Genomic DNA, 17,492 nt, shown 5'->3' on the forward strand with positions numbered 1-17,492 from the left:
GAAAGTTTCTGATTTATAGGCCCAGTGGTTTTTCCAGTTACGTGATCTTTAAATCTGCCATCAGTTAATTAATTTGCCACTGTCAGAAAAGGCACTCTAAGCTTCCCAGGTGAAAAACACTCTACGAAGGAAAGCAGTGTTATGATAACAGCAGTAAAAAGGGGCCCTGAAATGTATATTTGTTTCCACTTGTGGAGTAACTGAATCAATGTCTCAGTGTTCCTTATTCTGCCCCATCACAGTCAACACACAGGTGTACTATGCATTCACCTCCTCCTCCTCCTCCTCCTCCTCCCCTTCCTCCTCCTCCTCCTCCTCCTCCTCCTCCTTCTCCTCCTCCTTTTCTTCTGTCTCTTCCACCACCTCCTTCTCCTCCTCTTTCTCTTCTTCCTCCACATTTTCTTCCTCCTCCACCACCACCTCCTCCTCCTCCTCCTCCTCTTCCTCCTCCTTCTCCTATGCATCTTCCACCACCTCCTCCTCCTCTTCCTCTTTTTCTTTCTCTTCCTTCTCCATCATTTCCTCCTCCACCACCTTCTCCTCCTTCATCACCTCCTCTTTCTCCTCCTCCTCTCTGCCTCTTCCACAATCTCTTCCTCCTCCACCTTTTCTTCCTCTATCACCTCTTCTTCTTTCACCTTTTCCTCCTCTATCACCTTCTCCTCCCCCATCACCTCCTCTCCCTCCTCCTCCACCTCTCCTCCACCTTCTTCACCATCACCATCACCACCATCTCCTCCTTCTCCACATCCTCTTCCTCCACCACCAACTCCTGCTCCTCTTCCACCATCTTCTTCCCCTCCATCTTCTTCTCCACCACCACATTTCCTCTACCTCCTCCTCCTCACTCTTCTTCCTCACCTTCTCTTCCACCACCTCCTCTGACCCCATCTCTACCTCCTTCTCCTGTACCTCTCCCATCACCATCACCATCACCATCACCATCACCATCACCATCTCCTCCTCGATCGTCTCTTTTCTCCTCTTCCATGGAGCTGAAAAAGAGGCTAATTTCCCAGGAAAGAATGAGAAAGGGAAGATGAATCCCATGCAAAGTCCTCCGATGACTGTGGGTGTCAGGGGACTCCTCAGGACCCAGATGGGTGTGCATTTGCATCTGTCTGTCTGTCGGTCTGCAGATGACATAGTGAATTGCTAAATGATTTCCAATGATGAGATGTGAAAACACATAGCTCCTTTGTTAGCCACATAGCTGTGGTTTTGTGTCCGTGATTCATTGTGGAAGGGAGTAGCTGCGACAGGCATCTTGTGGGTTGATTTTTTTTTCCCTCCTTCTTTTTGCTCCTAAAAAAATATTTGTGAAAGGTCTAACATTCAAGGAAGTCCAGTGTTTTTTGAAAAGAAAAATCCCCTTTCCTTGCAAAATGAAGATAGCAAATCAGAATTCCAGCCTGTCGACGACACTGCACAGAGCCGCCAAAGTCCCTGACTTGGGGACAATGTCCCAGCACCCTCATCCACCCCTGTCCACTCCGGGAGCAGGAATAGCAGCCGAGGCCTCTCAAGGGAATTTTGTACTTTGAGGAGGTGAAAATAGGCTCTTGAGACCCCCCCAGATAGGCCGCACCTTTAGGGAACAAATTGGTCCACATTTCTTTCTTTCTTTGAGGTACTTGGGAGAAGATCAGAGTGCCTCCAGCAGGCAGTGACCTCGTGGGAGGGAGGAATTGTGAAATCAGCTCATCCTACAATAAGATATGCCTCAGTTTGATGCTCAGTGCAGGGTAACTGCTTAGCAGCGGCTAGCCTAGAGCAATGCTTTAACCCCACAAGACTTTTTTCTCATCTGTGGGAAGGACTTTCCTGTCACTGAGTTACACATTGTCCCAAATACAGGGGGATGCGCCTGGCACCTTTGTGTGCTCTGTGAATGCTTTCTGCTCTTGTCTGTAGACTCTGAGGTCTCTCAGCCTTTGTTTATGTCAGAAGCAGCAAAGTAGCTTGAAACTCTGGGAGTTGGCCCAGATTACCTGAGTGTTTTTGGCACTGGTAAGAGGGTTTTTGTTTGTTTGCTTTTTTTTTTTTTTGGTTTTCTGTTATAGCCATGGTGAGCAATGGGGGTTAGGGAGAAGGATCCTCATCCCCCAAAGACAAGTGCATTCAGGCAGGGGTAGGGGTGGAATCCAGGCCGATATTAGCCTCTCTGCTTCCATTGTCTCTTCTTTCCAGTGAGAGAGAGAGAGAGAGAGAGAGAGAGAGAGAGAGAGAGAGTGAGTCCAGGAAGGAGTGGAAGAGGCTGGAGCAGCCTCGGGGTTAGATCCCCAGTTCTTGTACAACTTAAACCCCTGAGTACTTTTGGGTGTGGCCCCAAATCAAAAATAAAAGGGAGGCGGAAATCATTGTTCATATGTTAGAGTGTTGTAGTTTTGTTTTTTTTTGAGGGTTGTAGTATTTTTTTTTTTTTGAGGTTGTAGTGTTACGTGAAATCTCACATGTCAAGGGCCTCCCAGCCATTTCTGAGGGGAGGAGCACACTCAGCAGTGCTGCAGACTACTCCGAGATCCGTTTGGGGGTTGCTCCGGAGGTGCTTGGGCGATCATGTGATGCTGGGAACTGAACCCTGAGCTGGCGTGCACAAAGCACTCATTCAGCCCCTAGCAAGCCTTTTTAGATAAAATGCCTATAGCGGGTGGTAGGACAGGCAGTTACACTGCTGAATGAAGACCTCTCAGGTGTTGGGGCCAGTTGTCATAGAAATCCCTTTGTTTATGTTTCTGGGGTTGAGTCCCGCCCCGGGCAGAGCAGGCTGGCTGCTGGCTGCCAGAATTCTGGCTGACCCTGAGAAGTGTGCCTGACCAGGTCCTCCGCCCACTGCCTCTGTCCACAGCGGGCCTGTCCGGGCAAGCCCAGGAGTGGGGAAAGCGCTCCTGAGTCACAGCCGGGGCTTGTGTCCCCTGAGCTGTGGTGTGTGTGTGTGTGTGTGTGTGTGTGTGTGTGTGTGTGTGTGTGTGTGTGTGGTGGGCATATTCCTCAGCACAGAGGGCCCCTAGGACCAGAGCTGGGAGCTGAAGTGTTTAGAAGGGGGACTCCTGGTCAGTCTGCAGGTGGGGAGGGGCCCATCGTTCACATTCTGGTGGCTTTGGGAGAGGAGGCCTTGATCATTCCCTCACCTCCCCACCCAAACCCCTCTCTCCTGGATCACTTGCTAGGGACCTCCAGGTCCTGAGTTTTCCTTCCTGACCTCAACCCACACCCCACTCCCCACCCTCTGCCCCTGGGTTCCCCACAATTGCTCTGGGGATCCAGAAATGCAACAGTTATATTTTTTTAAATTTCTTATTAGCGAATCACCGTGAGGTACAGTTACAGACTTATAGACTTTCATGCTTGTGTTTCAGTCATACAATGCTCGAGTACCCATCCCTCCACCAGTGCCCATTCTCCACCACCGATAATCCCAGTATCCCTCCTGCCACTCCCGCCTCAGCACCCTCAAATGCAACAGTTATTAACGAAAGTGTGTGTGTGTGTGTGTGTGTGTGTGTGTGTGTGTGTTTGTGTGTGAGGCAGGTGGGCTCCAGACCTCCCAGCCTCATCTTACCCTTGCCTAGACGACATCACCTTTCCAACCACTTATCTCCCCAGATTCTTTATGGCTCACGCTGTATCACACAGTCAGAGTTGGGGGCTATGTAGGAGGAGTGTGGTGGGCTGGAGACCCTGTTGACCTGAATTTAGAGCCAAGTTTTTTGTTTGTGTGTTTTGTTTGGGGGCCACACCTGATGGTGCTCAGGGCTTACTCCTGGCTCTGTGCTCAAGGATTGCTCTTGGTGGAGCGTATGAGGAACCATATGAGATTCCAGGGATTGAACCCAGGTTGGCTGCATGCAAGGCAAAATTCCGTACCTGCTGTACTGTGGCTTCAGCCCTGGAGCCTAGTTTTGGCCTTCAGGAGCCGCTTGAGCTCAGGCCACCACTGACCTCAGACCCCCCCCACCCTCGCCCCACCCCTGGGTGCCCACATGTCTCTGGGGTTCCAGAACCACAGCAGTTATTCATGGTGGTAGTAGTGCTTTGTGTATGTGCGCGCGCGCGCGCGCGTGTGTGTGTGTGTGTGTGTGTGTGTGTGTGTGTGTGTGTGGCAGGTGGGCTCCAGACCTCCTTGCCTCATCTCATCACCTCATCCCTCAGTATCACAGATACCCTCAATGCCTCTGGGAGGGGGGTGGCTACCTGCTCTCAGAGGCAGGAGAGGTAGGGGGCACTTTTGGTCAGACAGTAGGGTGCCAGGGACAGAGGGGCCTCCTGGATGTTTTCCTTCTGAAGGGACTGTTAGCCTTGCTCCTTCCTGGTGGTCAGGCTTCCCTCTCGTGCTGGAGAGCTAAAGGACAGCCCCAAAGTGGATCTCTGCTGGACCACGTGTTGGGGTGCAGGCTCTGAAACCAGAGTGCCTGCTTGCAGTCAGGATCTGACCTCCAGCTTTGTTCCTCGTCTACTGTGTGACCTTAGGCAAGTGTCCCTGCTTCTCTGGGCCTCCTTTGTACATTGGAGGTAGCCACACTCCCGGCTTGGGTGTTTTCCCAATGAGTCAGTGAGGGAATCCGTGGAAACTCCTTACCAGCAGGCAGTCCTCATAAGAAGCCCCAGGGAGCTGTTCGCTGTTATTGATGGAAAGTTCTCCTTCCCATTAACCAAGGCCAGTTTTCTGGCTCTCCAAGTCAGGATTTTGCCTCTGTGCCCGCGGTTCCTCTGCCTTTCATGGACTCTCCTTACACCCCTTACCTTCCTCCAGCAAACATCATGACCCACTTGGCGGTGGCTGTGGATTGCAGCTGCCAGGGTGGCCTGGGGTTCGGGCTGGGAAGCCCCCTGGTGTGACAGTGCTGACACTTGCGACTCTTCCATCTTGGGTTGCTGAAGTGCTCATGGCAGGTGGGGGTGGCCCGCTATTCGGATGGGGGAGAAGCTGTGGGGGATGGGAGGTGCTAACTCCAGCCTGGTTCTGCTCTTCCTGCCCTGGACTGGGCCACACTGGTCGGGGTTCGAAGGAAAGAAGGTCAGGGTGTGGGCCGCAACTTTGCCGGTCACAGGAAGGCACTGGGCTCGCCCTTCACTTCTTTGCCCTCCTGCCTGGTCTGTGAGACACCAGTCCTACTTTCTATGCACCCACAGGAAAGGTGCTCTGGGTTGCACCCTAGAAGGTCAAAGGATGAATTTCTGACATCCGGGGTTTTCCCGAGCTCTGAGACTTCTGGGAAAAAAACTAGCAGGGGGTGGGGGGAGAGTTAGGCTGGTGTGGAAGGGGAACCAGGCAGGGTTGTCAGGCTGACATTGTGAGGCGCGGGCATCACTGCAGAGGTTCAGTGCTCCCTGTGATGGAGATCTGGGGACAGCATATCAGCAGGGGTGCCCCAAACAGCAGGGGCTCCCAGGAGGCTGTGAAGAGAGTGAGACCTTGGCCCTTCCCTTGTGTCTGGGGGTCTGTGCCTGGAGGTGTTAGGAGGAGCCCTGGAGCCCATAGCGGGTCTTGCTGGATCCTTACCTCCCCGAGAGCATGCACTTAGCAGATGGTGGAGCAGCCCACCTTCCCCCCCCCCCCCCGCCTCCACATCCCCTGGGCCCCTGCCCTGCTCCTTGGCCCTTCTAGGTGCCAGACAGGAACTCCAGCTGGCAGCCGCTGCGGAGAAAAGATGCTGAGTAGGGTGGCATCCATGTGCACCCCTAGACCTTGCGAGACCAGCCAGCACCTGCTTCAGGCTGCGTTAGGGGGGTCAGGACTCAGGTTGGTGGTGCCCCCCAAGATATCCCCCCGCCCCAATATGCTGTTTGTAGCCCCTGTGCCATTGTCTGCAAGGATGTGGGGGGCTATGTTTCTCTGGGTCTCAGAGTCCCCCCACTTCTGCTCTCTCTGCTCCACTCCCCTCCAACCTGGCGGGGGCACCCCTGGGTCTGTGGGCTGATGCTCCAGACACTCCAGGGTGTGGCCACACAGAGGGCCAGACTCAGGCTGGAGCCGGGGGTGGTGACTCACGGGGGCAGGGCAGAGGTGGTGACTGATGGTGGACACAGGATGAGCAGCAGGAAAGGTCCGAGACACCCAGGGGAGTCTCAGCCCTTTCAGGCACGGAGGTGCCAAGCTGCAGGAGGGCTGGGTTCACAGGATACCTCCACCCTGAGCTCCTGGACATCAGGGCCTCGTACCCAGGCCCAGCAGGGAGTCTGCACCTTCCTTGGTGGCACATGGACACACAGCCCATATGTAGGGACAGATACCCCAGGTCCTGGTCCTCTCTGGCCCTTCACCACATCCTTCCTCCAGGGTGCTGAGGCTGGAGCCCTCACCAGTTGTGGCCAGAAACCCACCCCCTGTCCCTCCAGAACCCCCAGGACATCTGGGGACAGGCAGGACAGCAGAGTTGGGGTGGGTGCTGAGTCCCCCAAACTAGGTCCATCTGGGGATCCAAGTGGCGCCTTCAAGGGGTGCCAGGCAGACGGCACGAGGCACCCCAACCCCTGCAGTGACACATCCTCTCTGGGAGTTTAAATTCCAACTCCTGCGGCTCTGGAGGGGCAGCCACCCCATATGAGGCCAGTTAAGTTTAACTTTCGTAAATCACAGCCCTTCATCCTCTCAGCAGCCTGCTTGGGGGCGGGGTGCTGAAAAGCCACAAATGGAGAGTCGTTAGCATTGTTGGAGCTTTTCCATTTCCCAAGCTCCACAAGTTCGGTTGTCTCGTACCTTCTAAATGAACAAACTCCGACCAGGTCATCTTCACAGGCTTCCGTTTTCCTGGCTGGGAAGAGGAGCTGACAGGATACAGGCACAGATCTTAGGGACACAGATCCAGGATGTGGTTCTTTCGTGTGCATTCTCAGGGCTGGCACAACAGACGGGGTCCGGGCCTGCTCCTGCCCAGTTGGCAGCTACTCTGTACCCATTCATCTTGGGGTGCCCTGTGTCTGCACGGCAGTGGGCGGGTAGGTGGCGGGGGCTGGGGCAAGGAGTTTGGAGCTGCTGGTGCAGGATTGCGGGGTTCAAAGCAAGGACTGGAGAATGAGAACTGCCAACCCATCAGGAGGAATTAAAGAGAGGGGTCTGCCAGGCCCACCTCAGCCCCTGCTTGACAGCACTCAGACCCTCTGTGGAAAGTGAGGTCTGCAATTGTGGCAGAAGTGGGGTGAAGTTTTGGGGTGCCCTCATTCCAGTGCTCCCACCCTGTTCCTTGACAGGTGTTTTTGGTTTTGGTTTTCATTTTTTTTTTTTTTTGGTTTTTGAGTCACAGCCAGTGATGCATAGGGTTTACTCTTGGCTCATGCACTCAGGAATTACTCCTGGCTGTGCTTGGGGGACCATATGGGATGCTGGGAATCGAACCTGGGTCGGCCATATGCAAGGCAAACGCCCTACCCGCTGTGCTATCGCTCTAGCCCCCAACCAGATGTTTTTATAACCCCTTCTCTGCCTACCCCAGGAGGGGCGTTCCAGCCCCTCTTCCCCCTTTTTTTATTCTCTGGACTCCTATATTTCTCAAGCGTTTACCTAACCAGATGGTAACACCACTGGGATCTCTGAGGAATAGCTTGAACGGTCAATGCGATTCATTCTGTAAGTTCATAGCATGAACTAATACAATTCATTAGTTCCAGGAATAGTTTTTTGCTTGGGGGGGGGGGGGGCGCCCACACCGGGTGGTGGTCAAGGCTTACTGCTGGCTCTGCACTCGGGAATCACTCCTGGTGGGCTCCAGGGACGTGGTGCTGAGAATTGAACCCACTTGGCCCTGCGCGAGGCAGGCTCCCTGCCCGCAGTCATAGGACTGCAGCCCCCCGGGAGTAGTTCTATCAGCAGAGCTGATGTTCGTCTGTGTGAGCTGAGTGAAAACTCAGCGGTGGGCACCCGTGTCTGTGACAAGCACAAGCTGGCGTGAATGTGACTGCATTTCCCGTTACGATTCATTGACGGTGTGTGTGTGTGTGAGTGTGTGTGTGTGTGAGAGTGTGTGTGTGTTCTCGTGTGCTTGCAGGCATGTGTGAGCAGGCGCCAAAGGGTGGAGGCAAAATTGATGGGAGCAAAACTTCCAGCTGAGGGCAGTCTGCTCATGAAGGCATTTCCCCCCTCCTGGAAACGGGGAAGTGTCAGACAAGTGAGGAATGTCCTAAGCCAGCGCGGAGCGCTGAAGCCTGGCTCTATCCCCCCGAGTGGTGGCGTCGCTCCCCCTTTACCCTGGGATGTACAACATGACGGCCATGGATGTTAACACTGCTGTTTGGAATATTTGGGATCTAGGCAGTCGGGGCTTCGGGGATGATGGCGCTGGAAGTTCAACCCAGGGCCTCACACAAACTTTGGCTCTCATACCCTCAAGGCAAGCGCTCTGCTGCAAGACACATCCTCGGCCCCTTTATCTCTGCAGCCGCCACCTGGCCCCCTTATGACTTCCTCATTTGTATCCGTCGTCTGGGTCTCTCTCCCAAACCCCGTTCTGGGGCGTTTCCATCTGGAGATGCCTCTCGAGGCACCCAATGCTTGTGTCCAAACCTGAGCCACTTTTTGGATCTCTTTGTGGTGATCTTGGCTCCTGGAACCCGCGTCCGCCCACTTGTATAAGCAGCCGCAGCTGGGAATTGTCTGTGTCTCTTACAGAGTCCCACATCCCATGCCTTCATCCTGGCCCAGCAGACCTCGCCGCAGCCAGTCTCTTGAGCTGGTCTCCACTCCGCCCCGTCTGTCCCCTCCATATAACCTTTCGCTGGAGTTACAAGGATTTAAAATGCCCGATGCAGTAGGGCACATGCCCAACATGAGCAAGGCCTTGAAGGGTCCCATCTCCTGCACTCTGGCCAGGAGTGGCCCCTCTACAAAGTGCCCGTTCCTTGGCCCTAGCCCTCTGAGAAGACTGTGAACATCTCAAGACCAATCTGTGGGGGCTGGAACGATGAGAGCACAGCAGGTAGAGCATTTGCCTTGCATGCGGCCAACCCGGGTTTGATTCCCAGCATCCCATATGGTGCCTAGCACCATCGGGAGTATTTCCTGAGTGCAAAGCCAAGAATATCCCCTGTTCATTGCTGGGTGTGACGCCCCCCACAAAAAGAGACCAATATGTGGCTCCCTGTGTACCACACACCTTTGCTGGGGTGCTGATCCCCTTGCCCAGATGCCACAGATGTAGAGAGAGGCATCCAGACACCGTGGATGTTGGAGACTGGCCTGTGCCTTGAGTGCGTGGAAGGGTGTGGACGGACAGCTCTTCCACCTTCAGCATTTCCTCATTCCCAAAACCTCCCCGAGAGCCCAACAACACCCCAATATTCCAACTCCTCCACCCTGTGAACCCAAACCTAGTCTCCTGAACCCCGCAGAGTCACAGTTTCCTTGTCTATAAAAAGGGGAAAACCGAAGTGACAATGGGACAGAATGCCAGGAGAGATCTACCCAGTTTGGCAGCCTCACGTCTATACCCAAGAGTCTACGTGTATAACTTTCAGGAACCTCTGTTTTCTTGACTGTATAAAAATGGGGATAATGAGTAACTCTTGGGGTGGTGGAGAACCTGTATGAGAGAAGGCATGGGACTGCATCGTTGGCACAGCCTGGCACAGAGGAAGCATTCATTAAATCCTAGCCCCAGCTTGTCCACACTCTTCCCTCCCCACACACATAGACAACCACTGAAATAGATTCCCAGGGTATCCATCCAAGGTTGCTTTATAAGTATGCAAATGAATGCAACACGTATCCTTATTTTCTCTATTTTTACAGCAAAGTTTACATGCTCTCCACCAGAAGTCGGCAAACGTATTTCCATAAAAGGCCAGATAGTAAATATTTCGGCCGTGGATAGCATATGGTTTCTGCAGCTGCTCATTGCTGCCATTGTAGAGTGAAAGCAGTTCTCAGACAACCAGCGTGGGGGTGTTCCAACCGGTCTTTATTTATGGAAACTTTCACTGGAGTTCTGGAGAGTTCTCTCAGGTCATGAGATCTTTGGGGTTTTAACTGCTTTCAGCTTCAAGTACAGGATACCACTGCTAGGTGGGTCACAGTCGGTGCAAACCCTGTCGCTGGCCCCATGTGGGCTGCTGCTTCTTCCTCTGGGGCACATCTTGAGGGGAGTCTTCCCTGTGGCTGTCAGGAGCGATTTCTTTCTGCCTCGAGGACATCGGACTCCATCCCCTGGACGTACCCTGGTTTGTGTAACCAGTCCCCTCTGAAAGGCACTTAAGTTGTTTTGACACTTTGCGAAATAGTTTGCTATTTCAAAATAGAATTGCTCTGAACAATCTTGTTCATCCATCATTTAGGACATTTACAAGTGTGCCCCAGAGGCAGAGCTGAGGCGAGGACAGGGGTGTGTGATTTATGAAGGCAGAGCTGCGAGAGAGCAAGCAAGTGGTATGGAAAGGTAGCAAGAGCCAAGTGTGAAGCTTTCCGGGAAGCTTGAGGTGGGGTTGACCCCCCGGGGGGTGGGGGCAGGGCTTTCTGGCCCGGATGGGGGAGGAGCCTGTCGATTGGTTGTGTCAATCAAGAGGGATTCAGAAGATGCCGGTGGAAGGGGTGGAAGGTGCGGGTGGGGTTGTTTACCTGCAGCTAAGGGGACCTGGGCGACTGGCCACAGCGGTGTCTACCACAGTAGATTACTCCGCTGCCTGGGAAGGGGAAAGACAGGGCAATAGCCAGGTTGTTGCCATACGGACAATACATGTTCCTACCAGTAACTTCTGAAAATGACAATTTCTACACAATCTTACCACTTAGTCCATGATTAAACAACCCGAGTTTTGTTCATCTAAGGGATTAAAAAAATGCTATCTCAGCATTATTTCTGTTAGCACATCTCTCTGGTAGGGCATTTGCCTTGCACACAGCCGAACCGGGTTCGATTCCTCTTTCCTTCTCAGAGAGCCCGGCAAGCTACCGAGAGTATCCCGCCTGCACGGCAGAGCCTGGCAAGCTCCCCGTGGTGTGTTCGATATGCCAAAAACAGTAACAACAAGTCTCACAATGGAGACGTTACTGGTGCCCGCTCGAGCAAATCAATTGAACAACGGGAGGACAGTGATACAGTGCTACAGCACATCTCTCAGAATGAGGAAGGTCGAGTATATTTTTATGTGTCTAAGAGATGTGGGGGCCAGAGAGATAGTACAGGGTTTAGGGCCTTTTTTAGGGAGCCTCTGGTCCAATTCCCAGCACTCCATATGATTTTCTGAGCATTGCCAGGAGTTACCCCTGAACACAGAGCCAGAAGTAAGCCCCGAATACCATCCCCCCACCCCCAGTGTGCTCCATAGCCCATAAAAAAGCAATACATAAAATTGGATTGTATTTTAAAATTTTGTTTGCTTGTTATGAAGCCTGGAGTGATAGCACAAAGGGTAGGAGTTTGCCTTGCAAGTGGCCAACATGGCCACCCGAGTTCGAATCCTCCGCCCCTCTCAGAAAGCCTGGCAAGCTACTGAGATTATCTCGCCTGCACAGCAAAGCCTGGCAAGCTACCCTTGACGTATTTGATATGCCAAACATAGTAACAATTGTCACAATGGAGACGTTACTGGGCCCAGTCGAGGAAATCAACGAACAACGGAAGGACAGTGACAGTGACAGTTATGAAGCCACACCTGGTGGTACTAAGGATTTGCTCCTGGTTCTGTGCTCAGGATTTACTCCTGACATTGCTCAAGAGACCAGGTGAGATGCTGGGGATCAATCTCAAGTCAGCTATGCGTAAACACCCTATCTGAGACACTACCACTAGGGCCAGGATTGTCTTTTTTCAAAGAAAAAAAAAGTGCATTTTTTCTTTTAGGGCCATTAGTGTGTCTTGTCCATTTCCAGGACTTGTTTATAGATTACTCAGATTGGTCTTTTGCCCTGGCTATGAATCATGCTTATTTCTCCAGTGTTGTCACCTATCTCGTTATGTGGTTTAAGGTGGTTTTGACTAAGAAGGGATTTTGATCAGGGGTTGTTTGCACAAGCAAAAACTTAGCCTGGTGGCTCTTCCCTGCTGAGCCCTGGATGGGGGTATTTCCCTGCGCTGCTCCCTGCTTCATTCTGTGCTTTCGCCAGTGGTGCACACGTCCTTTCCAGAAACCCAGCTCGTGCATTTTCCTATGCTTTCTTTGTGGCGGCAGGAGCCCGCTCTGGCAGTGCGCTGGGGCTGTGATCCTTGCTCTGGTGGCACAGACCTGCTTCCTGGTCTATAAACAAGAGTGCAGGGACCTATTTGTGCTCGGAATGAGAGGCATAAAAGATTTGTTGGGATGGAAAGCGATGAATCATTTTTTTTTCCCCCACTAAATATTTTTGTTATATTGTTAAACTATTGAAGAGCCTCGGGGGGGACAGGGAGCCCCCCCTCCATCTCACATCTTCAAAGTGCCCTAGGGGACCCCAGGGGGCCAAGTTACCTGCCGAAATAACCCAGCAAAACACCTGGCTGTTCCACACAGGGCCAGTACTTCTGCTGCCAACCCCACACTAAACACAGTCCCCTCCCCCTGGCACCTCCATTCCCCCCCAACCCCCCCACCCCCCCACCTCAACAGAGGGGAGTGGCTTGCAGCCCTGCAGCAGGGGCTAAGTGACTGAGGAGGGGAGGAGGGAGGACTCAGTGCTGCTGCTCTGGGGAAGGTGAACATCCCCCCCCCCCCACACACACACACTTGTCTTCACAGGACCCTGAGTGGGCTCAGCCAGCCTCGCCCTGCCCAGCAGCATGTGGGACTATCCCGGACCGTCCGCCTGTATCCGGCCAATGCTGCCAGCCAGCTCACTTCCAATGCCCTACCCGCTGGGCCAGGCCAGGAGCAGAGGGATGGCACCCAGCACGCAGCCTCCCTGGACCCCTCATTGTCATCGTCTCCCTGGGGTAAGGAGACCCGGCCTGGGGCTCCCAGACTCATCCCCCGACCTTTGCTCCGGAAGCTGTCACCTGCCACTCATCCTTGCAGCCAATCAACAGGCCGGTGTGAGCGCCTGCTTTGCGGAGGGTCTCGAGGCAGCTGAGCGGGGCCGGGCCTGCACTGTGTTCAAACTGCAGCCCCCATGCTCCATCTCTGTCCCTTCTGTGGTCCCCTTCAGCCTCAGCTTCCTGGGGAGCCATCCCTAACCTCAGCCTCCAGCCCTGCCTCCTCAGATGTCCTGCCCTGCCCCTTCCAAGGCCTCCTTAGCATCTCTAGCCTGGCCTGCTGATTGGTAGGCATGAGCCCAGCAACCCCATGGATCTCCCCCTCCCCCCCACCGCACCTTCTTGGTAACACTTCCAGGCATCCCTGTGTGTCTGGGTACTCCCGCACTCAGAGCCATCTCCTCAAATCCTGCCCCACCACATTGCACCCAACCCTCTGCGCTGGGAGCAGCGCATCCCCCCCCCCCCCCCACGTCTGCCCCACCAAACCCGTGTCTGAGCTCACCTCCCTCCTTCTCTTCTGTTTGAACAACTGCAAACGAGCCACTTGTAAGTGCTCATTCACTAGAATGAATGTTCTAGTCCATAAGGGAGTTCCTGCCACTGCCACCACAAAATCCTAAACATGTCCAGAAGGAAACCTCAGATTTGTAGGCAGTGATCCCCAGCCCTCCCGTTCCCACCTCCATCCCGGGGATGCCTCCTACTTAGCGCCTACTCCTGTCTCTGGACCGGCTCTGCATGCATGTTGGGACCCTAGCACCCCACGTTCCCCCAAGCATACCAGGAGCGACCCCCAAGCACAGGAACAGGAATAGTTCCCAAGCATCGCCAGGTGTGGCCCCAAAGTCAAAAAATAAATAAAGCAACAACAGACACACCTAGGACTCTCACCCTCAGGTGTCAGGGTTTGGGGAACCTGCCTCCAAGGGAGGATGGAGGTCAAAAGCAAAGGTCAGAAAGAGAGAAGCCCTAAAAAATAAATAAATAAATAAATAAAAATTTTTTAAAAAAAGAAAGAGAGAAGCCCTGAATACCTGTGAATTAGGGCCTTGTAAGAGCTTCCACCTCTGTGCCGGGAGCTGGGGGCCAGACCCCTTACACACTTTCTCTCGCCCCACCTTCTCACTCCGCCTGTGTGTTGGGCTCCCCTCCCCGGGCTCCCCCCATCAACCACACACCTCTCCTTTGCTTCCCAGCACCATGCCAGCACCTGGGTTGAAGCAAGCGGCCTGGACTGCAAGGCTCCAGGGTCCTTCTGATGGCACCCCTCCATGGGGCACTATGATGCCCCCCACTCCTCTTTCATCTCCTGTGGGAATTTTTCAGTGACTTCCCTACTACCAACCATATAAAGCCCCTGCCCTTGTCCTGGGAACCCCAGAACTGCCCGGATTCCCACTGTTTGCCTCCTTAAAAGGCTTCCCAGAGAACCCGCTCCTCCCTGGCCAGTCCAAGCTGTGTCCTGCTCTCTGCCCGCAGTCACTCCTGCCAGCTCCCTGATGCAGGTGACACAAGCCTCCTTCCTCTGCCATTCAGTTCCCCGACCTGGGAAATAGGACACAGTGCTAATGGCAATTTCTGGGGTGGAGTGGTCGTATAGCGGGTTGAGTACTAACCTGACACACAACTGACCTGGGTGTAATCCTCAGCACCCCATGTAGTCCCCCAAGCCCTGCCAGAAGAACACAGAGCCAGGAGTAAGCCCTGAGCACCACTGAGTGTGACCCCCCCAACAACCTTCTTTCCCCAAAGACAATTTTTTTTCTCTTTGGAGGTGGGTAGCAGTTGGGCTACCCTGACTGTGCTCAGGGATCACTCCTGCCAGGGCACAGGGGACCACAGGCAGTGCCAGGAATGGGACCCAGATCAGCTGTGTACAAGGCAAATGCTCTCTCCCCCCGCCCGCCCACCGGGGCAGTCTCTAATGGCGCAGCCCTAGGAAGTCCCGCTGAAGAGAGCTGGAGTCGGTGGGCTGGCAGCAGGGCAACTCTGCCTTGTTATAGTCACGGCCCCTCCCTGTTCTCTCCCCACGGGGGCCCTGGTGGGTCCAGCCCTGGGCCCGCTCAGCTCTGTTCCCTGGACCCAAGCCCATCTCTCTGCAGGGCTCAATCTGACTGAGCGAATCAAGAAGATCAAGATCGTCTTCACGCCCACGGTGTGCAAGCTGGCATGCGTGCGCGGGCACTGCTCCAACAGCTGCGAGCGGGGCGACACCACCACCCTGTACAGCCAGGGCGGCCACGGCCACGACCCCAAGTCTGGTTTCCGCATCTGTGAGTCCGTCCCTGCCTCGGATGGTTCCCGGTTTGGCCTGCGGGGAGGAGGGGTCTCTCGGGGAAGAGACGCTCGCTGTTCTCCGTCTGGGGTGCCTGGGAGCCGAGCCTGGCCACTGCCTAGCGGGGTGACCTCGGGGACAGGGACCTGGCCTATCTGTACCCAGCCTCCCTCCACAGAGACATGAAGAGCAGACGGTGCCACCACCCTGGAGTCCCGGGTCCTGGGGGCCAGGGGAGGTGGGAAGCGCTGCTGAGGGTCTACCCTTGTTTGCTTTGGCCTCCTGGAGGGGTCCTGCTTTTCAGGTCTTCTAGATTTGGGGTCCTGTTGCTTCTGTGATGGGGGCTGCTCAGGTCTTCCACCGCCAGTCACCTGGAGGCCAACTCTAGATTTGTTTTATTTTTCTCTTCATATTAACCTTTGACTTGTGTAAGGTATACAACAAAATATACAGGTATACAGATAATAATTAGCCCATATTAGCTAACATCTATAGATAATAGTTCAATATTTTGTGATAATTTAAGATCTTTTTATTATTATTTTATTGAGCCCGGCAAGCTACCGAGAGTATTCGATATGCCAGACACAGTAACAACAAAGTCTCCAATGGAGACGTTACTGGGCCCGCTCGAGCAAATCGACGATCAACGGGAGGGCCTTTACCTTACCTTACCTTTTTTAAATTGAATCACTATAAGATAACACTTTTGCAAAGTTGTTCATGCTTGGGTTTCAGTCATACAATGTTCCAACACCTGTCCCTTCACAAGTATATATTTCCCACCACCAAATGTCCTCATTTTCCCTCTCCCACGGGACCCTCCCCCTTAGTCAGCCTCTATGGCAGGAATTTCTCTCTCTGTCTCTCTGTCTCTCTCTGTCTCTGTCTCTGTCTTTCTCTCTCTGTCTCTCTGTCTGTCTGTCTCTGCCTTTCTCTCTCTGTCTCTCTGTATGTCTGTCTCTGTCTCTCTCTCTCTGTCTCTCTGTATGTCTCTGTCTATCTCTGTCTCTGTCTCTCTGTCTGTCTCTGTCTGTCTCTCTGTCTCTGTCTTCTCTGTCTCTCTCTCTGTCTGTCTCTGTCTCTGTCTTTCCCTCTCTCTCTCTACTTTCTCTCTCTCTCTCCTTCCCCTGCTTCCTTCTGGCCATTATGGTTTGCAATACAAGTACTGAAATATCATGTCCACTCCTTTACCTCCTTTCAGCACTCACTCCTTGTCCAGAGTGGTCATTTCCTACTATCCTCCATCCCTAGATTTCTGCCAGATCCCTTGCCTGAGCGGGGGCCGCTGTGTGGGCAGAGATGAGTGCTGGTGCCCCTCCAATGCCACCGGGAAATTCTGCCACCTGCCTGCACCGAGGCCAGATGCTGAAAACCCAGAGAGGGGTCCCCAGCACAGGGGCCCTCTCGGAGGCCCCTTGAGGCAATCCACCTTCACACTGCCTCTCTCCAACCAGCTAGGTGAGTGGGGCTGGGGTGCACAGGGCCAGGGTCCGGGCAGCCTCCCTGTCCCGCCTCCCTCCCCCTCAAGACTCCATCTTACTCCCTAAACATTGCCTCTCTGTTGGATTCCATCTTGGTTTTCGACCTTAAAACCTCCAGGTATTAGTTGAGACAAAAAGAGGAGACTGAGGCCAGATCTTCCCCCCAAGGAGTCCCTAAGCCTGGGTGATGGGGGAAGGATGGAGGGGAGGGAGAAAACTGAAAAACATTTCATTCTTCTTGCCTTCTGTTGGTGGGTGCCAAGGGAAGGGAACCAAAAAGTACAGAATCCTAGGGGCTGAGGATTAGCTCAGCAGTGGGGTGCTTGCTTCACATGTTTGAGACTCTGGGATCCATCCCTGGGACCAACATTAAAATACAACAGGGGAGCTGGAGCGATAGCACAGCGGGTAGGGCATTTGCCTTGCACACAACTGACCCAGGTTCAATCTCTGGCATCCCATATGGTGCCCCAAGCACTGAGTAAGTCCTGAGTGAAGAGCCAGGAGTGACCCCTGAGCACCACTGGGTATGACCCAAAAAGCAAATAAATAAATAAATAAAATACAACAATAACAAAAATAAAAAGGATTCTATTAGCCAGTGGGTGGAGATGAGGGAAGGCCTGCGTGGAGGAGGTGGCCTCCAGTTTGGTTTTTAACAGGGCCTTTGGTAAAACAGAGGGAGGAGATGCTCGATAGGAAAGTGAGGGAGAGGGCGGTGTGACCTGGCATTCTGGGTGAGGGTGGGCTGGAGCTCAGGGTGGCCGGGCTCTGGGAGAGGAGGAATCGGGCAGTGGTTTAGATCCTGAGAGGGGCCACAAAGGAGGAGTGTTCACCTGTTTTATTTGGGACCTG

General features: G+C 53.7%; 1 protein-coding gene across 1 annotated transcript in view; it reads left to right on the forward strand.

Moving 5' to 3' along the window:
* Window positions 1-17,492, forward strand: part of LTBP2 (latent transforming growth factor beta binding protein 2) — a 98,551-nt gene that overhangs the window by 41,631 nt on the left and 39,428 nt on the right. Inside the window, exons 6-7 of the mRNA XM_056133339.1 lie at window positions 14,981-15,151; window positions 16,408-16,614. Coding sequence (XP_055989314.1) covers window positions 14,981-15,151; window positions 16,408-16,614 — 378 coding nt within the window. The remainder of the gene's footprint in view (window positions 1-14,980; window positions 15,152-16,407; window positions 16,615-17,492) is intronic.

The sequence above is a fragment of the Sorex fumeus genome, unplaced genomic scaffold (genome assembly GCF_029834395.1).
Source record: "Sorex fumeus unplaced genomic scaffold, SorFum_2.1 ptg000098l, whole genome shotgun sequence".
NCBI classification, from domain to species: Eukaryota; Metazoa; Chordata; class Mammalia; order Eulipotyphla; family Soricidae; genus Sorex; species Sorex fumeus.